This window comes from Pristis pectinata, chromosome 4 (genome assembly GCF_009764475.1).
Source record: "Pristis pectinata isolate sPriPec2 chromosome 4, sPriPec2.1.pri, whole genome shotgun sequence".
Taxonomy (NCBI): Eukaryota; Metazoa; Chordata; class Chondrichthyes; order Rhinopristiformes; family Pristidae; genus Pristis; species Pristis pectinata.
Genome location: NC_067408.1, coordinates 74,739,821 through 74,761,707, shown reverse-complemented (window position 1 = coordinate 74,761,707; position 21,887 = coordinate 74,739,821). Strand labels below are relative to the sequence as shown.

Below are 21,887 nucleotides of genomic sequence, written 5' to 3'. Positions count from 1 at the left end.
CTAAAGAAATTCCTCCTCATCTCTGTTCTAAAGGGACGTCATTCTATTCTGTGGCTGCGCCCTCTGGTCCTAGAATCTCCCACTACTGGAAACATGCCCTCCACATCCACTCTATCCAGGCCTTTCAATATTTGGTAGCTTTCAATGAGATCCCCTCCTCATCCTTCTAAACTCCAACAAGTACAGGTCCAGAGCCATCAGATGCTCCTCATATGTTAACCCTTTCATTCCTGGGATCATTCTCATAAACCTCCTCTCGACCCTCTCCAACGCCATCAAATCCTTCCTCAGATATGGGGCCCAAAACTGCCCACAATACTCCAAATGTGGTCTGACCAATGCCTTATAAAGCCTCAGCATTATATCCTGGCTTTTATATTCTAGTCATCTTGAAATGAATGCTAACATTACATTTGCCTTCCTTACTACCGACTCAACCTGCAAGTTAACCTTCAGGGAACACTACACTGGGACTCGAAGTCCCTTTGCACCTCCGATTTCTGAATTCTCTCCCTGTTTAGAAAATAGTCTACGCTTTTATTCCTTCTACCAAAGTGCATGGCCATACATTTCCCTACGCTGTATTCCATCTGTCACTTCTTTGTCCATTCTCCCAACCTGTCCAGATCCTTCTGCAGACTCTCTGCTTCCTCAACACTACTTGCCCCTCCACCTATCTTTGTATCATCCGCAAACTTGGCCACAAAGCCATCAATTCCTTCATTCAGATCATTAACACATAACGTGAAAAGTAGCGGACCCAACACCGGCAGCCAGAAAAGGCCCCATTTATTCCCACTTTTTGCCTTCTGCCAGTCAGCCAATCTTCTATCCATGCTAGCACCTTTCCTGTAATACCATGGGCTCCTATCTTGTTTAGCAGCCTCATGTGCAGCACCTTGTTACCTTCGAAATGAAAAATGCTCGTCATATCCCAGTCAAAGGGAAGTGTGGATTTTGTAACAATTAAATGTTATATTTAGGATGCAGTTAATAACGTGGAGTTATGCTGCCTTTTTAAAACATCCTGCCTTTAAAAGTCTCACTGACTATAACAGAAAATGTAGCACTATGTGAAGTTAAACAGGATATTAAGTAACTCTCCCCTAAGGACTGAGGGGATTAGAGGCTTATTCTTTCTTAAACATCATTGCTTTTCAGAGCATTGGAGTGTAAACTATGCCAAGGGAAACATTAAAATTCTGTTTGACTTGAGGCTGGGTTATAATTGAACTCATTAGAGTGGAGAGCAACCCAACGAAAAGAGGATTGGGTCCATAAACTTGACATGGTTGAAGCATGTAGTGCAATCTGTACTTTTACTGCTTTGTGGCTCCAGAAGAGAGAAAATTTGTTTCACTTCAGCAAGCATGGAAGGAAAGATTTGAAGTCCTTTTTGCTTGTGATATCCAAGACTTCTAAAAATTAAACAATATGATGTTGGCCAGTCACATACAATTCCTTAGGAACATTGAATTAGAAATAGGATAGCTTCAGCCTATCAGTGTGAAGTAAGTTGAGGGAACTGCATTTGAACAGGTAGATCTGAGGTCTGATCAAAACTGGGGCTTAAGCCTCAGTTAATGAAACCCTTGAGCTGCACACACCTGCTGCAACTCACCAACAAAGCAGGTATCACTTTTGGAGAACTGAGATGCCATCAGTAGTCTACAACTTGAGGAGGGAAGGGGCTGAGTATGGACTGACAGTTGTCTTCAGGACAGTCATGGAGCTGGGGAAAGCATTCCAGCTCCTCTGCCATCTGCATTTATAAAACCTCTCATTTTGATGACAACCTGCTAAGGTCCCTTTAAGAGCCTCTAGTTAAACTGAATGTGGACCAACTTACCCCGAATGCAGAAGGCCTCATTTGAGGTAGGTGTCCTGAAACAATGTAGGCCTTTCATCAGGTATCTTTGGGCCACAGGATGCAACCGTGCAAAACTGGCAAAATGGCACCTGTTTTTCAACTGGAAAACAAGCACACAAAGGCCCCAATTTTGAGATTGAATCTAGTGTTAATGTTGTACTAAATTCGCATGGACTATTGAAAGACAACAGAGGCCATTGGAAGCCTTCCGATGGCCTTCCTTTCCACGGTTCTTGCATTCTTCCTGGAATCAGTTTCCTGATAACTTTCTCTGCATCCTTTGTTCATTTTTGTTAGACAGATGCTCCAGTGCTCCCCGGACTTGGAAATATTTCCTTTCACTTACTCTATCCCATATTTTTGACTGACTGTCAGAATGACTTTACTTCTGGAGCTAATCAGTAAGTGAGACTTCTGTCATTGATGAGAGCACACGAGGGTTCATCACATACAGAGACAATGGGTCTTCTGTATCCTTTGCTCTTCACAGATTGAACAAGCATTTTGTCAGCACTGGTAGCCCCCTTGGGTTAATTAGATGTGGGTATTTCAATGCTTTTGAAGCTGAAATTGCCCAGTGGTAACAGATGATGTGCAATGCTCGTTTGGATGTCATTTGCGCAAATTGTACCATGCAGTCAAGAATTCTGGGAATGAATCAAAGCTTGTGATGTGAAGTAGGTCTTAACCAAATGGTTGAAGCCTGCAATCGCATTATTTAGAGATAGCCTGACCTTACCTGGGCCACTTCCGGCCAGCCTGAGATGTCCATCTTCCAGATAAGATCTTCTTTAACACTTTTCCTTAATGATTGTTGCCAGCTCTCATGACCCCACTCCTTGCTGCCAACTTTATCAAGTCCCAGAGTCCTCTCCCTATCTCCCAACTGCTCCACACCCCAACCAACTCCCCCATTAAGCATTATCATGGCCAACCACACCCCACCCCCACCCCAGCTAACTGACCTATCATCATATTGTAGCGATGAAGGTTCTCAACCCGAAACGTCGACTGTTTATTTCCCTCCATAGATGCTGTCTGATCTGCTGAGTTCCTCCAGCATTTTATGTGTGTTGCTCCAGATTCCAGCATCTGCAGAATCTCTTGTGTCTCCATCTTATTGTACCACCTCGTCAATCATTGTTCCCCAAGCAAAACCATCTGAATCCTTCATCGTTTCACCCCAACCATTCCTTGCACGCACTATCAGTTTTCCTCTCCCACCATTCCTGCAGTTTCCTCTTTTTCTTCTCCCAATGAACCTCTCCTCTGTCTGTTGTGACTGTGACTAAGTCACTGAAGAAACTGCAGAGATTGTAGATGTGAAGGTCTTTATTCATCATGACACGCAGACATTGTCTTGAAGACTCAGCAGGACCTCCTCAAACTCAACGTACATCAAGTTTTTATACTCTTAAGAACAAAGGTAACAGCAGGTAATTCGGTACAATTTCAAAGCTACAATGATGTTGTTGACTTCAATATTTTGTGTCTGACAAATGGCTCCATTGAAATACATATTTACAGTGGGAGCACACTGTAACTGACAAGACACCTCAGAAGTTTCAAACACCTTTGCTAGAACAAAGTAATTTGCAAGGATGGTCTAAAAGCTTTGAGGACAGAGAACTCAATGAGGGCTGACTCTATGAGTACGCAAATATCCCAATTATTGATTAAACGGAGCAAGGATGCCTATGACCACGTTGCATATGCTAAGTGACAAACTTAAGTCTGGGCAGAGAGCCCTCCTTGATCTCTGGCAAAATAACTTAGCTGAAGGTGCAAGGTTTGATGTAAGCCAATTAATATAGCCCCATTGTCTTAGGTTTGGCTGATACATCCGGAACATGGCATGGTCATGTCAATTTATAGACCATATCCTTTGGGCAGCCAGTCTCCTGCTGGGGGCCAGTAGCCTGTGCTCTGTGGACAGTACTGTTTGTTTACGTCACTGTTGTTTTAATTTCAAAACCGATTACTTCTTGTACTTTACATTTCAACAGTTTTTTTGAAGACTGGTTCTTGTTCATATTAACACCTGCTATCCCTATTCCATAACCCCTAAAAGATGTCCCATGTCTGACAACTCCCTGACATATCAATCTTGGAATTGGAATATTAAGAACATAGAACATTATAGCACAGTATGAGCCCTTCAGCTCACGATGTTGTGCCGACGTTTTATCCTGCTCCAAGATCTATCAAAGCCTTCCCTCCCACATAGCCCTCCATTTCTCTATCATTCACATGGCTATCTAAGAGTCTCTTAAATGTTCCCAATGTATCTGCCTCAACCACCTCTGCTGGCAGTGCGTTCCATGCACCCACCACTCTCTGTGTAAAAAACTTACCCCTGACATCCCCCCTATACTTTCTTCCAATCACCTTAAAATTATGGCCCTCGCATGTTAGCCATTTTCACCCTGGGAAAAAGTCTCTGACTGTCCACATGATCTGTGCCCCTTATCATCTTGTACACCTCTATCAAGTCACCTCTCATCCTCCCACTCTCCAAAGAGAAAAGCCCTAGCTCACTCAACCTAGGTACCGAGGTACACTGAAAAACTTGTCTTGCATACTGTTCATACAGATCAATTCATTACACAGTGTATTGAGATAGTCAAGGTAAAACAATAATAACAGAATGCAGAATAAATTCTAACAGCTACAGAGAAAGTTCAGTGCAGGTAGACAATTATGTCCAAAGCCATAACGAGGTAGATTGTGAGGTCAAGAGTCCATCTTATTGTACTAGAGAACCATTCAATAGTCTTATAACAGCGGGATAGAAGCTGTCCTTGAGCCTAGTGATAGGTGCTTTCAGACTTTTGTATCTTCTGCCTGATGGGAGAGGGGAGAAGAAAGAATGTCCAAGGTGGGTGGGATCTTTGATTATGCTGGCTGCTTTACCGAGGCAGCGAGAAGTGTAGACAGAGTCCATGGAGGGGAGGTTGGTTTCTGTGATGTGCTGAGCTGTGTCCACAGCTCTCTGCAGTTTCTTGTGGTCACGGGCAGAGCAGTTGTCCATGATGCATCCGGATAGGATGCTTTCAATCTGCTACCAGATTCTGTGATCTCTACTATCTGCAATGATCGGAAATTATGCAGGAGAGGTCTTTGTGTGAGCTTTCTTGGTCAAGAAAAGGTTCTATGGTGCACGGAGCCTTAGGCCTTGCACAAGATAGGAGCAGTGTCTTACTTATGGCTCTGCTTGAATGTATATTTTCAGGAATGCTTCCATTTATAAACTCAGTAAATTTTATTTAAAATTTAATGTCATAGAAAAAAATAACTTCCTAATTTTACAAGTCGGTACAGTCCGCTACCTAGAAAATCAGAGAAATTAATTATGTTAGCTTGGTAAAAGAGCTTTTCTACATTTCTACAAGATCTTTAACACAGAATAATCTGTGTAATTAAAACTGAACACCCTGGAAAAACACAAAGTCTATCAGAACCTCTGAACCAACAGAACTGGTGCAGAACTGATTAACAAATACCTTTGAGACAGTAAACAGCAGTGTGTAGCAACGAACACAAAATGCTGGAGGAACTAAGCAAGTCAGCAGCATCTACGGAGCGAAATGAACAGCTGACATTTCGGGCCGAGACCCTTCACCAGTAATGTGTAACATTTTCTACAAATGTTTTTTTTTTACCTCTGACAGAATACACAGCAAGGAACAGAGTGGCATTTAAGTGAAGCATAAAATGTCAGTATTGCCAATATATTAAATTTAGAATAGATGCAGGTTGAACTCAAATGGTTAACACAAAAATATATACTACAGCAAATATTCTCCTGTTAAAAATTTCCAATCTAGGCAGCAGGGCAATTCAAACTATGATGAGCCAAACAGTTAATGAGAACAAATTCATGGCTGATGTTCATTAAAGGTAGAATATCCTGTCAGCAGCAAGAGGAGCTAATCACTGTCAAGCTAAGGCATACAACAATTGTTGATTGTTAAAGTACAGTCATCTCTGAATCTGTGTTATTCTATTGACAATCACCTGTAGACTGATGTTCAGACATAGAACAGACACAGTTTGGTGCATTCATAATTGCAAGTAGCAAAATCTTTTCATGCAGTAAAAAGCTATCGTTGTAGCCTATTTTGTGATTATTAAGCACTGTGAATAAATACATTAAGTATATAGGTATGGTTAACTGTAAGTTTGATTTAAAAATATTGCTCATGAAAGCCACACTACGTTTTGTCATCTTTGTCATCACCAATGCATTTGTGAAAACTAAAATCTTACTGACAGTGGAATGCTTTCCTAATGGAGTAACTCATCATAATTTTTCCTTGGCAATTATACAGGAATGATTAACTAGAAAATATCATGGAATTAAAAAATCTTCAAATGTATAGGAACACAAAATCTGAAATTTATTATTTGATATCTAGGGTTAAATGTCTCTCTGTTTGGCTTGTGTCAGATTATCCTATTTAAAACCAACCTGAGCAATATTAACTAAGTAAATCTTCAACTAAGGTATTTGAGTAAAGAGGAACATTTGTTGAAATTCATCTCTCTGTTGGTTTACCAAGACATCAAGAAATGAAGACAAGTACCGAGTTGGACCAGCAACACCATTTTCTTTAAAATGAAAATCAGGTAATGTTGGAAATACTCACCAGTTCAGGAGACAGCTGTTGGATTAGCATGTCACGTACTCTGGGTGGGGGACTACAACGTTCATCACCAAGGGTGGCTCAGTAGCACCACTACTGATTGAGCTGGCTGAGTACTAAAAGATATTTTGGGTCTGCAGCAGGTGGTGAGAGAACCAGCAAGAGGGAAGCACCTAGTTGATCTTGTCCTCACCAATCCACCTGTTGCAGATGCATTTGTCCACAACAGTACTGGTAGGAGTAACCACCACACAGTCCTTGTGTAGACAAAATCCCATCTTCACTGTGGGAATACACTTCATCATGTTGTGCAGCGCCAACACCATGCTAAGTAGGGCAGACTGCGAACAATTCTAGCAACTCAGGACTGGGCATCCACTGTACTCAACCACAGTCTGCAACCTCATGGCCCAGCTCATCCCCCGCTCGACCACCCCCATCAAACTAGGGGATCAATCCTGGTTCAATGAATGGTGCAGGAGGGGACGCCGGGAGCAGCACCATGCATACCTCAGAATGAGGAATCAACCTGGTGAAGCTACAAGACAGGACTACTTGCGTGCCGAATAACATAAACAGCATTCAACAGGCAGAGCTAAGTGATCAGACAACCAATGTATCAGATCTTAGCTCTGCAGTCCTGCTGCATCCAGTCATGAATGGTGGTGGACAATTAAACCACTCAGTGGAGGAGCAGGCTCCACAAATAGCCCCCACTTTCAATAATAAGGGAGCCCAGCACATCAGTGCAAAACACAAAGCAGAGCAATTGCAAGAATCTTCAGCTAGAAATGCCAAGAAAATCCATCTCAGTCCCCAGCATGATAGATGCCAGTCTTCAGCCAATTTGATTCACTCCATATGATATCAAGAAATGGCTAAAGGCATTGGATACACAATTTCTAGCACCATTTGCAACTCCTCAGATAATGAAGCAGTCCACATCCAAATGCAGCAAGTCCTGGAGAATATCCAGGCCTAGGCTGATAGGTGGCAAATAATATTCATGCCGGGTAATTATGATATCCAAGAAGAGAAGATTCAGCTATCACCCCCTGACATTCAATGGCATTATCATCACTGAATTCCCCACTATCAATATTGTGGAGGTTACCGTTGACCAGAAACTGAACTGGAGTAGCCTTGCACACAATGTAGCTACAAGAGCAGGTCAAACGCAAAGAATCCTGCAGCAAGTAACTCACCTCCTAACTCCCCAAAGCCTGACCACCATCTACAAGGCTCAAATCAGGAACACAAGGCTCAAATACTCATATGGAATACTCTCCACTTGCCTGTATGAATGCAGCTTCAACAACACTCAAGAAGCTCGACTCCACAGAGAACATAGCAGCCCACTTCATAGGCACCCCATCCACAACCATTCACCCACTTCAGCACCAAACCACAGAAGCAGCAGTTTGTACCATCTACAGGATACACTGCAGCAACTCACCAAGTCTCCTTAGACAGCATTCCAAATCCACGACATCTACTTGCTAGAACGACAATGGTCGCAAAAGCATGGGAACACCACCAGTTGGAAGTTTTTCTCCAAGCCACACATTACCCTGACTTAGCAATATATCATTGTTCCTTCATTATTGCTGGGTCAAAGTCCTGGATCTCCCTCCCTAACAACATTGTGGGTATACCCACATCTCAGTGACTGCGGTGGTTCAAGAAAGCAGCTCACCACCACCTTCTCAAGGGCAACTAAGGATGGGCAATTAAATGCTGGCTCAGCCTGCAAAGCCCACGTCCCTTGAATGAATATATAAAAAGATAGAATGACCTGAAAAATGAACTGTTTTCTCTCTCCTCAGAACATTTCCTGATAGCTGAGTATTTCAGCATTTTTTCTATATGTCAGATTTCTACCAACTGCAGTTTTGCTTTCACTTTAACACTATTTCTAAACATGCAAATTTATTATAAGAGGACTATCAAAGTAATCTTATAATGATTGTTACCCATCAAATGTGCCGTTGCTCAGTGGGAGCAATGATCCATTCTGGACCTGATGAGGGTCACAAAGCTAAAAGGGGATTGACTACCTTTGGCCTCAGGGCTTGCAAGTGTCAGTGCACCTACTTTTACATCTGACTCAAATTGTTGTTCAATTGAAGCAGACAGTTCTTTCCTTCTTTCTTATTGCTGGCAAAGGCTGTATTTCCTACTTTGCCACTAGATTCTCATTAATTTAAGATGCCTTCCCAGTTTAAATTTATTCTGTGTTACACTATGATATTATAAAGAGTGTGATCTCCTTCCTGTAAAACAATCATTTCCTAGAATGGAATTTCCTAGCTCTTAACCCTCTTGCCACTTCCCCCCCCCACCTCCCCCCCCCCCCCCCCCCCCACGTCAGTGTTATGTTCACAGACTAGGTCCCAAATTATTCTTCACTCTAACTAAAATGATATCTTATGGGTTATTTTATATTTTCTTTAGTTGGTTGATTTTAGTGCTGTAATATCCTTTGTTACTATAGCTGGGACCAAGTTATATCATGGAACAGTCAGGGACTGAACAGAATCCTGGGACTGTTGCAGCACAGAAGGAGGCCATTCATTGCTTCAGGTCCATGCTGCCTTTTTGTGGAACAATCTGGTTAGCTTCATTCACCGGCTCTTTCCCCATGCCCTGCAACTTAATTTTCCTCACTTACCTATCCAGTTCCCTTCTGAATGCTCTGATTCAACCCGTTTCCAGTGCCTTACAGGCAATGAGCTCCAGATCATTAAAACTCTGTGCATGAAAATCTTTTTTCAGTCACTTTGAATCTGTGTCCTGTGTTTTCTGAAATGTCCACTAATGGAATGCTCCAACCACCATCACTAGATCAAATGATCTGGTCATTTAGCTAATGATTGTTTGCTGGACATTGCTCTATCCAAATCTGACTGTTGTGTTTCCTCTCATTGTGATGGTAAATATAATCATTGATGGTAATTCAGGACTTTAAGGCTATGAAGTGAGTTATATAAATGCAAGTTCTTTCTTCAAACTATAAATTCAAATGTAATATGAACTCAATGAACATGAATATATTATTACACTACATAAGTTCTGGGTTGTTAGTCATTGTATTTTTGCAAATGTGCCTATTTAGATTTTTCATCATATTTCATTTCATTGAATGCACGCCAAACACAAATATTTCTACTTTTCAGATCTGTACCTGTAATGTTATTCTTCTGTTCTGCTTGAAGGTATAGATGAAGAAATGAGGCACCTTTCCTACTGTGAGTTCCCAACAAAATGCCAAGACGAAGAAACCTTCTCACAGCAATCCTCATTGTCTTACCCTGGACCATACTCTTAACTATTTGGCATCAGAACTCAAGGGATTTTTATTTTGCCGTTAAGAGAAGTAGGTGAACTCTTTGTGTCTCTGTATGACCTGAAAGAATTCGTTAGCCATGAATCAATGCTGCCTTCTTGTTCCTGGCCAGTATGTGGTAGACCACATTTTAAATATACATCTTTGAATTTATAAGGTTCTCGGCTCCAGTCTGAATACCCACCTTCCCAAATGAACTTAGCCTCACCCACGGGGACCAAATACTTAAAAGTCACAGGTGCATCCCCTTGATTTTCCAGAAAATAAACAGCAGCTTCCTTGCTCTTATTCTGCAAAATTTCCTTTGGAATATCATCAGTGCTTTACTTTGCAAGGAAGTCCAATGTTGGACAGTGATCTCCCATAAACACTGTTAGAAAGAAACACTTATATTGCACTTAGATAACCTCATCACAAAGCACTTCACTGCCAATGATTTTGTTGTGGTTTTGTGCATACACTGATTATTCATATCTTAGAGACTCTTAATGCACACTAGCAAAACATACATTCCTTCATGCATACTAGTTCTTGGGCTGTTTTTTAGAAACATAGATAGAAACATAGAAAAACTACAGCACAATTCAGGCCCTTCAGCCCACAAAGCTGTGCCGAACATGTCCCTACTCTAGAAATTACTAGGCTTACCCATAGCCCTCTATTTTATTCAGCTCCATGTATATATCTAACAGTCTCTTGAAAGACCCTATCGTATCCGCCTCCACCACCGTTTCCGGCAGCCCATTCCATGCACTCACCACTCCCTGAGTAAAAAACTTACCCCTGACATCTCCTCTATATCTACTCCCCAGCACCTTAAACCTATTTCCTCTTGTGGCCACCATTTCAGCCCTGGGGAAAAGCCTCTGACTATCTACCCGATCAATACCTCTCATCATCTTATACACCTCTATCAGGTCCCCTCATCCTCCGTCTCTCCAAGGAGAAAAGGCCGAGCTCCCTCAACCTGCTTTCATGAGGCATGCTCTGCATTCCAGGCAGCATCCTTGTAAATCTCCTCTGCACCCTTTCTATGGCTTCCACATCTTTCCTGTAGTGAGGCGACCAGAACTGAGCACAATACTCCAAGTGGGGTCTGACCAGGGACCTATATAGCTGCAACAATACCTCTTGGCTCCTAAATTCAACTCCCCGATTGATGAGGGACAATACACCATATGCCTTTTTAACCACAGAGTCAACCTGCGCAGCCACTTTGAGCGTCCTATGGACTCGGACCCCAAGATCCCTCTGATCCTCCACACTGCCAAGAGTCCTACCATTAATACTATATTCCGCCAACATATTTGACCTACCAAAATGAACCACTTCACACTTATCTGGGTTGAATTGCATCTACCACTTCTCAGCCCAACTTTGCATCCTATCTATGTCCCTCTGTAACCTCTGACAGCCCTCCAAACTATCCACAACACCCCCAACCTTCGTGTCATCCGCAAACTTACTAACCCACCCCTCCACTTCCTCATCCAGGTCATTTATAAAAAATCACAAAGAGTAAGGGTCCCAGTACAGATCCCTGAGGTACACCACTGGTCACCAACCTCCACTCAGAATACGACCCTTCAACAACCACTCTTTGCCTTCTGTGGGCCAGCCAGTTCTGGATCCACACCGCAATGTCCCTTTGGATCCCATGTCTCCTCACCTTCTCCATAAGCCTTGCATAGGGTACCTTAACAAATGCCTTGCTGAAATCTGTATACACTACATCTACTGCTCTCCCTTCATCGATGTGCTTAGTCACATCCTCAAAAAATTCAATCAGGCTCGTAAGGCAGGACCTGCCCTTGACAAAGCCATGCTGGCTATTCCTAATCATATTATACCTCTCCAAATGTTCATAAATCCTGCCTCTCAGGATCTTCTCCATCAGCTTACCAACCACTGAGGTAAGACTCACTGGTCTATAATTCCCTGGGCTATCCCTACTCCCTTTCTTGAATAAGGGAACAACATCCGCAACCCTCCAATCTTCCGGAACCTCTCCCATCTCCATCAACGATGCAAAGATCATCGTCAGAGTCTCCGCAATCTCCTCCTTCGCCTCCCACAGCAACCTGGGGTACATCTCATCTGGTCCCGGCGACTTATCTAACTTGATGCTTTCCAAAAGTTTGAGCACCACCTCTTTTCTAATATCTACATGCTCAAGCTTTTCAGGCTGCTGCATGTCCCCATTATAATCCCCTAGATCCTTTTCCGTAGTGAATACTGACGTAAAGTATTCATTAAGTACCTCCGCTATTCCTTCCAGATCCATACACACTTTCCCACTGCTGTACTTGATAGGCCCTATCCTTTCGCATCTCACCTTCTTACTCTTCACATACTTGTAGAACGCCTTGGGGTTTTCCTTAATCCTGCCCGCCAAGGCATTCTCATGTCCCCTTCCGGCTCTCCCAATCTCTTTCTTAAGTTCCTTCCTTTTAGCCTTGTACTCTTCCACATCTCTAACATTACCTAGCTCCCTGTACCTTTTGTAGGCTTTTCTTTTCCTTTTGACTAGATTTATTATAGCTTTCGTACACCACGGTTCCTGTATCCTCTCGTGACTCCCCTGTCTCATCGGAACATGTCTATGCAGAACTTCACACAAATACCCCCTGAATATTTGCCACATATCTTCCGTACTTTTCTCAGAGAACATCTGTTCCCAATTTAATCTTCCAATTTCCTGCCTGAGAGCCTCATAATTCCCTTTACTCCAAGTAAACGCCTTTCTAGTCCATCTGTTCTGACCTCTCTCCAGTGCTAACATAAAGGAGATAGAATTATGATCACTATCACCAAAATGTTCACCCACTGAGAGATCTGACACCTGACCAGGTTCATTTCCCAATATCAAATCAAGCACAGCCTCTCCTCTTGTAGGTCTATCTACAGGTTTTTTTAATCATTTGTTCATATCAGATAAAATTGCAAACACTTCTTAATTTCATCTATATTCAATAAAACATGGCAGATGGAATTTAACTCAGGCATGAAGTGATGCATTTTGGGAAGTTAAGCCAGGGAAGCCATATGCAGTGAATGGCAGGGCCCTGAGGAGTGTTACTGAACAGAGAGACCTTGGGATGCAAGTACATCATTCTGTTAAAGTGGCAACACTGGTAGACAGGATGGTGAAGAAGGAGTATGACTGCTTGCCTCATCAGCCAAGGCACCGAGTACAAGAGTTGGGATGATATCTTACATAACATTGATCAGGTCACATTTAGAATATTGCATACAGTTCTGGTTACCATACTACAGAAAAGATGTGATTAAGCCAGAGAGGATGCGGAAAAGATTCACAAGAATATTGTCCAGATTGGAGGGCCTGAGTTATAAAGAGAGACTGGATAGGCTGGGTCAGTTTTCCCTAGAGCGAAGGAGGTTGAGAGGTGACATAAAAGAGGTATACAATATTATGAGATGCATAGATAGGGTAGATAGTCAGTGTCTGTTTCCCATGGCAGGGCTGTCTAAAACCAGAGGGCATAGGTTTAAGGTGAGAGGGAGATGGTTTAAAGGGGATCTAAGGGGTAAATTTTTCACACAAAGAGTAGTTGGTATCTGGAATGAGCTGCCAAAGGAGGTGGTGGAGGCAGGAACAGTAACACCATTTAAGAGGCATCTGGACAGATACCTGAATGAGCAGGGCTTAGAGGGATATGGAATTAATGCAGGCAAGGGGAATTAGTACAGAGAGGCTTAATGATCAGCATAGACATGGTGGGCCAAAGGGCTTGCTTCCCTGCTGTCCAATTCTATGACCATAAAACAAATATATTAGCATAGTGCCAGTTCCCCTCTATGCTAGCACCCTATCTGATAACTTCCCACTAAGTCTACAGTGCTGGGTTTTACTAGGAAAATATCATACACTTTGACAAAATGATTCCTGAGCTTGTTCGGTTTAAATAAGCACAGCAATTCAAAATAAAAGAGAAAAATATTTTTGTGCTTTGGTTGAAAAATTAGAGTTTACCTTCAGAAATAAAAGTTCCTGTCAATGTCAAATGTGATGACAAAGGATAATTTAATATCATAAATCAATTCCTTCTCAAATACCAATGGGGTCAGTATTCGAATGATAATGCTATTTTTGGCCCCAAATTCCTTTTGACATTGTGGTCTTTGGTTATATTCTCATCCCTGAGGAGGAATGTTTCACTGCATCAGTCCTAAACAAGCAGTAAAATGCAACTGAGCTTGAGAAATATCTCTGCAAACTTAGTTTGAGATCAGTCACCTTTAGCAAGTGACATTAAGATGGATGGTTGTCTTTAACAACTGATGGAAGACCTTGGTATGGTAAAACACTTGCTCTAAATTTGGACAAAGTTGCAGAACATTTACTAAGATTGCATGAACTATATAACATACTATAACTGGCCCATCTTGCCCCTGGTATATCCTCCCATTCCAATTACCAAATTTCAGCCTTCCAGCAATCTTTATATTCTTTTTTCATGCACTCGTTTACTTTCTTATTGAGAACATCAAAGCTGCTTGTCTCATCCACATTTTTCAATAGTTTCCAAAGTTTCCAAAACTTAGAGTAAATATTTTTCTCTTTCTTTCCCTATTGGATTTATCATTAACTTACATATACAGTATTCAGAACTCCTAGTTTTAGGTTCTCTCACAAAAATAAATATCTATCCTCTCTACCCTATTCACATTTTTAAAGATCTTCATCAGGTTTCCTTTAAATCTCTTTGCTACAGACTGGTTTAAACTTTTCCAAAACAGTTAACCCTTATGTCCAATACCATTCCTGTAAACCTAACTCACACTTTCTTCAGGTCTTTTATGCTCTTGATGGAATGGAGACAAGAACTATGCACAGTACTCTAAGTGGAGTCTAGCCCAAGTCCTTTACAAATGTAATGTAGCTTCCCTATCTTTCAACCCTATCCTCTTAGAATAAACACTAATGCAAATTAATTAGCTTGCTGACCAACAATATTGTATCTAATAATCTGTTCAACTGTATCTGAGACCATTTGCTCTGCAACTCCATTCAATATCTTATTTTTAGTGCAGGTAATTTTTATTTTGGCTTCAAACATGCATCAGTTCACATTTATCTATGTTAAAGTTAATTTGCCACTTAACCTTCCTGTGGTTGATACAACCATATCGAGGTTCTATCCACAATGGAGGTTTTGTATATGAGGAGATGGGGAAGAGCTTGGGGACCAGGAAGATGTCCTGCATAAACTTCACTCTGCACTTTCCACCCCACCTCCCTGCTGCACTTCCCTCCCCCATGGCCCCCCCTCTTCATATAACACTCCCATACATGAACAAAAACATACCTCCATGCTATTCACAAGTCATTTCAGTTGTTGGGGTTTCATGAGGCTTGGAAAGACAGCCAGGCAGGTTTAAACTTGTCATTAAATTAGAGACCAACAAATGAATATACCTAAAGGCTGTTCCCTATACCACTTCCCTAAAACTTGGAACTGGATGGATTGGAGGTGGGTTGGAAATGGAGCCTTTATTTTTAATTTTTAAATCCACTTGTCTTGGTGTGTTAACTTTCGTACACCACCTTCAACCCAGGCACTTGGTTTGGCACAGTCTACATCTGGTATGGCGGGATTTTGGTCTCATTTACCACAGCCTATATCTGGTTTGGCACAGCACTTTTATGATTTGGCAGCATTTATGGCTGATGACAATATGGTTTATTTTACTTATACTGTCCATATATAATTTTAATTTAACTATACAGTACCTGGTTTGATATTGTCTATCTCTTTTAGCTATAGTTTGCATATTCTGGTCTTTGCATTTATCCTTCCACTTTCCTTTTTCACTCTTTGTTGTATTTTTAATTTTAATTCCTTTTTGATATTTTCTGCCTGGATATATTTCAAAATCATTATTGTAAGTATTGGCCATTGCAATCTACCTGGGAGAAACAAGTTCCTTATTTTACACAGTTGTTTGGCTATGCAGCTTGAAAACAGCTGGAAAAATTTTATGACAGGTTTATTCTCCTTTTATGAGCTAAAAAGCAGAAACAAGGGAAGGTGTGATTAAATTACAAATAATGTAAGCTTACTTCAAGTCATCTAACCAAAACTGCCGCATCCTTTTGTTTGTTAAGTTGTCCTGGACTTTCATCTTTATTGCATAGCTTGCAGCATATTTCATGTGAATCAAAAATTTGCAGATGCTGGAAATCTGAAAGAAAAAGAGAGACTTCTGGAAAAACTTAGCAGGTCAGGCAACATCTGTGGAAAGAGAAACAGTTAACATTTCAGATCGGAGCCCCCTCATTAGAGTGATACTTCTAACAAGGAGTCCCAGACCCGAAGTGTTAATAGTTTCACTCTCCATGGAGGCTGGAGATGTTTTCCAGCATTTTCTGTTTTATTTGTGTATTCATCTCTGCAAGAATCCTAACATCCTGACATCAACACTAAAGTTACCATTTACTGGTTTAAACCTGGATCATCTTTCATACATACAAAATAAAAATTGAAGTAACAAATATGGTCCTTTGAAATGTTCCACTTTTCAGTATTATGGCTGTGCCTTGTTCAGTTTCCCACCTTGCTATCTGTTTGTTGTACCTGCATGATAACGTGACAGGGGAAATAGAGGGAAGATGTTTCCATAAGTTTCAAGGACTGAGGGCACATATATAAAATTCTGGGCAGAAGATACAAGGGAAATGTGAGGAAAAATCTTCAAGGTAAAGAATTTCATGATCATGAAATCACAGTCCATAGGGGTGGCAGAAACAGAATCAATCAGGGATTTCAAAAGAGAATGGATAGACACATGAGAGAGACCAATTTATTGGGCTATTGGGAAAGTGTGGGGGAACAGGACTGATGGAGTTTCTCTACCTAAAACTAACATAGGATCTGCTGTAATAATCATACAATTTCATAAAACCATATTGTCACTCCCTGATCATATAATGGTTTTTCAAATACCCTGTTGAATCATTAATAATGTATTCCAGTATTTCAAAACAGCTGAACTCAGGCTCACGGATTTATAGTTCTATCTCTCGCCATTGTTTTACTGATAATACATTTGCTACCTTCTGATCTGCTAGAACTGTTTCAGATTTAATATTCCTAGACTAATAAGTAATAGTAATACTTATTACATAATTATTTTAGTTACATTAATAAGTAAGCTGTAAGTTCTTCCTGTGTTTTTATTTTAAAAAATGGCTCTGTCACAGCTAATGCCCGCAATAAGTTAATGATCCTAATAAGAGATAGTTCTAAAATATTGGAGAGTGAGTCTGTTTCAATTCTTTGTTCTCTTTCATTCCAGTATCTCTGGCATCCCCTGCTGACGCATACATAGATAACACTATAGAGGATGCATTACACAGCAGCTCTTCAGCTGAGACGTTTGTTCCATCCAGATGTGTTTTGTATTCCCATTGCCTCCTTCCTATCTGAAAGGATTGTAGCCACCTTAGACTCCATAGATATGTATGTCCAGAGCTCTTCCCAGCAATCAGAAATGGATACAAGGAAATATTCAAGAAGAGAGGGAGAATTTATTTACTTATAATAATACAGGACAAGGCCATTTTTCCCATCATTCTGGATCACAGAAAAGCAACCCATCAGTCCCATTTCTCCTCTTCTTGTACTCCTGCAGCTCATTCTCTCTCTTGTGCCCATCAGCTCCACTTTAATTCTTTTGCCACTTATCTATACTGAGGAGTAATTTACAGTAGCCAAGTAACAAATTGACTATTGCATTTTCTAGATTACATCGGTGAATACACTTCAGAATTTCTAAATTGAATGTAAAATGAAGCATCATGGAAGATGCAAACTTTCTTTTTAAAGGCCCTGATGTTCACGTATTTTATATTGCTCTGACAAATCAGTAATATCCCTCATCAGATTATGGATTAGTTTTTGTTTTGCACTGAATATGTTACAGATTGCACGTTAACATGAGAAAGAACAGCTCTCGTACTCTCAATAAACTTGGGTTTAGTGAAAGATATTCCACCAATTATACTGTTTATTGATTGACACAAGACCTTAATAAATACATTTGAATATCTTCTACTGTTTCCTTTTCAGAGGAGCCAGACAATGGAACAAAAAGAGCACTAACCAACAGCTCACATAGCAAGGAGGAACAAGATGTCTGTATTCACCAGCAGGCAGTGCGTACTCAGACCTTCATCAAACTGGAATATGTTTACACCAGGCCACCTCAGTGGTCTCACTCTTTGCCAACCATCTATGTCGTAACACCAACCTATACCAGACCTGTACAGAAAGCAGAACTAACCAGACTGGCTAATACTTTCCTCCATGTACAGAATTTGCATTGGATTGTGGTCGAGGACTCTCCCCGGAGGACCAGTTTAGTAGCACTGCTGCTGGAAAAGAGTGGACTGAATTTCACTCATTTGAACGTTCAAAGCCCAAAGAGCATGAGGTTGGGCCTCACTAAGTCATCATCACGAGCTCCAAGAGGCACCTTGCAAAGAAACTTGGGCCTTCGCTGGCTGAGAGACAGACTGAGCCCAAATGACTCTTCAGAGGGTGTTGTTTATTTTGCCGATGATGATAACACCTACAGTTTGGAACTCTTTGAGGAGGTGCTCATTACTAATTAACAAAAATCTTTGTATCTAAAATGAAACAGTTAATTCTTATATTCCACTGATTTGGACCATTTGATCACTATAATTGCTCAACTTAATGAGCATTTAATGATATTGGTAGTTTACTTATATCGCTGAAGCCAGTCCAGCAAAGATACTTCTTAAAATATTTCCTTATTAATTTTACATAGTTAATTAATATAAGGGGCAAGTTAGCACAATGCTGGAGTTTTGAGCTCCTGAATAGGAGAGTTGCACTTCAGATTTGATTCTTCTGTACTTGGGGCTCTAGACTAAGACCTTCATTAGTTTTAACCTGCAGGTGTGCCTGTATGTTTTTCATTGTACCTCTGCATGCATGTAGTTGTGCATATGACAATAGCCCTTGTCTTGACTTGCTAAGAATTTGCCCTGGAGGATTGAGTATTAAAGACATGTTCCATCTTGTGTGGATTCACTGTCCCTTCCTGATTGTTGAAGCACAAAAGTAGAGAACAGATTTTAAAAGAAACTGGAGAGAATAAATATTAGCTGATAATCTTTTTGCTAGTTTATGACAGTGATGCTAAAAGACGTGTCAAGTCTTGACAATATTCACTGTCAGAAATCAGTACTTATTTTAGGGACAAACTTTAGGAATGATGTTAGGTTCAACGCATTTTATTAAAACAGGAATCTGTGATTTTATAGATGAAAACAGACAGGATTTTTTTCTGAAAAGCTGAATGAGTAGGCAGAAAAGAGACACATATCTATGTCTCAGGGACAGCACAACAATCAGATAATTAGTCCTGAATTGCTGTGTTAACAGATGCAGTAAATAGACAAATAAGTTTCCAAGTTTATATTTGTCAAGCAGCAAAAATAAAGACACACACTTTATAATAAGGAATCCATGGAGAAGTTTACATAGCTTTTCTTATTTATATTTTTCAGATGCGATTTACTAAAAAGGTCTCGGTATGGCCAGTGGCTTTTGTTGGTGGACTGCTATACGAGTCTCCCAAAGTGAACACTGCAGGAAAAGTTGTTGGTTGGAAAACTGTCTTCGATCCAAATCGGCCTTTTGCTATTGATATGGCAGGATTTGCAATCAATGTTAAGTTGATACTCAAGAAATCTTCAGCCAACTTCCAGCTGTATGGTGTCAAAGGAGGATACCAGGAGACTAGCTTGTTGCGCGAACTTGTAACTTTAAAAGAGCTGGAACCTAAAGCTTCAAATTGCACTAAAGTAGAGTAACGTTCCAAATGAGTCTCATTTAGTATAGAATGCTTATTCTTTCTCAAGCAGACCTTCACCACATATATCACTCCATATACTTGAATCAAATTATTACATTGAAAGTCAATCAGCATAGACAAGCTACTTATTCTAAAGTTTTTGAATTAATGTCCAAAGCAGGCATTCCTGAAAAACAGAGGTCAACTGTGCAATGGACTATTGGATCCCTTTACACCAGCAACATTGCCAGTATAAAGTATGTTGTTTGCAATGTTCACAATCAATGTACCATTCTTTAGGCTGTTTTCTATTAATAATTCCCAAGTGTTCACCAGGTGAAACCCTAGATGTGTCACGCTTTAAACTTTCGCTCACATCACAGGCCAGTGCAATGTATAACAGCAAGAAAGAGCAGCCAGCTGCAACCAGCCCACCTCATCATCATCGAAGCATCCCCCAAAATCTATAACAAGATTTGCCGATGTTGGATCTATGCAGGTGATAGGAATTGTGGGATGCTGCAAATGATTGGTCTTTTAGTGTTAATGTTGTTGTATTAATCTTTTGGCAAGACCGGTATTTAATGCCCATCTCTAGTTGACATTGCCTTTGAGAAGGAAGTGGTGAACCAGCTTCTTGAATTGCTGCAGTTCTTCTGGTTAAGGAACTCCTACTGTCCTTTAGGGGAGAGAACTCCAGAATTCAGACTGAGCAACAAAGAGGACTAGTGATATATTCCTGAGTCTGGATAGTGTAGGACTTGGAGGTGAACCTGTAAGTGCACCTCCTCCCCTTGTCCTTCTTGATGGTTGAGGTTGTGAGTCTGAGAGACTCCTGGTCAAAAAAACCACAGTGGATTTTGTAAATGGTTCATATTGTAGACACTGTGTGGTTAAGGTATAATAAATAAATGTTTAGAATAATGGATGGGATACCAATCAAGTTGGCTGCTTTAGACTGAGACGAGAGGAAACGTCTTCACTCAGAGGGTGGTGAACCTGTGGAATTCTCTATTGCAGAAGGCTGTAGAGGTTAAGTTGCTGAGCGTACATAAGACGGAGATAGATCTCTAGAGGCAAAAGGTAACAAACAGGTATGAAGAAAGGGGGATATAGTGTTGAAATCTAAGATCATCTATGATTGCATTGAATGGGAGGGCAGGCTCAAAAGGCCAAGTGGCCAATGACCTACCCTTCCTCCTGTTTGCCTATCCCTCTGTGTTTCCAGGGCACTTTTGTGGCACAAACGTTACTTGCCACTCATTAGCCCATGAGTATTGCCTAGTTTGGACTACTCACAGGCATGAACTTCTTCATTTGCTGAAGAGTTGCAATTGGAAGTGAACATTGTGCAAACATCTTGAATTCTGACATGGTGAAAAGAAGGTTATTGATGAAGCAGTGAATATGGTCGGGCCTAGGTCCCTGCCCTGATGAACTCCTGCAGTGATGTATCAGGGCTGGGATGATTGACCTCCAACTACCACATTATCTTCTAATGTGGAAATATAACTCCAACTAATTCAGTGTTTTCTACATGATGCCTATTGACTTCAGTTTTATAGGAATCTTGATGCCACATGCAGTGAATTTCCTCCTCGATGTCGTGGGCTATAACTCCTCCATCCAGATTATTAATATTTATGATCAAAGAGTCCGGAGAAAAGGCAGATAGTCAAATTGGAAGGTTTGTGCATCTTCCATTGTCTCTTGCAGGTAACATTTGAGGTCAAGCACCTTTCATCAGATCTGGGAAAATTTAGAAAATAGTTAATTCTATTTCTCTCTCTCTCTCTCCATATGCTGTCTGATCTGCTGAGCACTTTCACCAGTTTCTGTTTATATTTCATATTTATAACAATTGCAATTTTTGTCTTTTCAATAAAACACACTTGTTTTCTTTATAATTTATAATGTTCACATTTAATTTAGTCAAGTAATTTAAAAAGAGAAAGGAGTTTTGAAAGGGTGGATACAGATTATTTTCTCTTCTGGGGAATCTAGAACAAGAAGGCATTGTCTTAAAATTGAATGGGCTGTTTAGGTCACTTTAAAATTAGGACACTTTTCATGTCAAGGGTATCAAAAATTTGGAACTCTCTTCCCGCCATAAAGAATTAGATGCTGAAATGAAATTTTAATGCATGAAGTCAATTTTTTTTTAGGCAAATGTGCA

The 21,887-nt window shown here is 40.7% G+C and overlaps 1 protein-coding gene across 4 annotated transcripts in view; it reads left to right on the top strand.

Annotated features, from left to right (window-relative positions):
• LOC127569910 (galactosylgalactosylxylosylprotein 3-beta-glucuronosyltransferase 1-like) overlaps window positions 1-21,887 on the top strand; it is an 85,776-nt gene that overhangs the window by 53,175 nt on the left and 10,714 nt on the right. For 3 of the 4 annotated variants that reach the window (XM_052014959.1, XM_052014962.1, XM_052014963.1), the window contains 3 exons: window positions 9,732-9,892; window positions 17,956-18,482; window positions 19,425-19,721. In XM_052014959.1, coding sequence (XP_051870919.1) covers window positions 9,781-9,892; window positions 17,956-18,482; window positions 19,425-19,721 — 936 coding nt within the window. In that variant the 5' untranslated portion in view covers window positions 9,732-9,780. Of the gene's footprint in view, window positions 1-6,432; window positions 6,500-9,731; window positions 9,893-17,955; window positions 18,483-19,424; window positions 19,722-21,887 lie in introns of all 4 variants that reach the window. The other variant, XM_052014961.1, reaches the window with a different exon arrangement.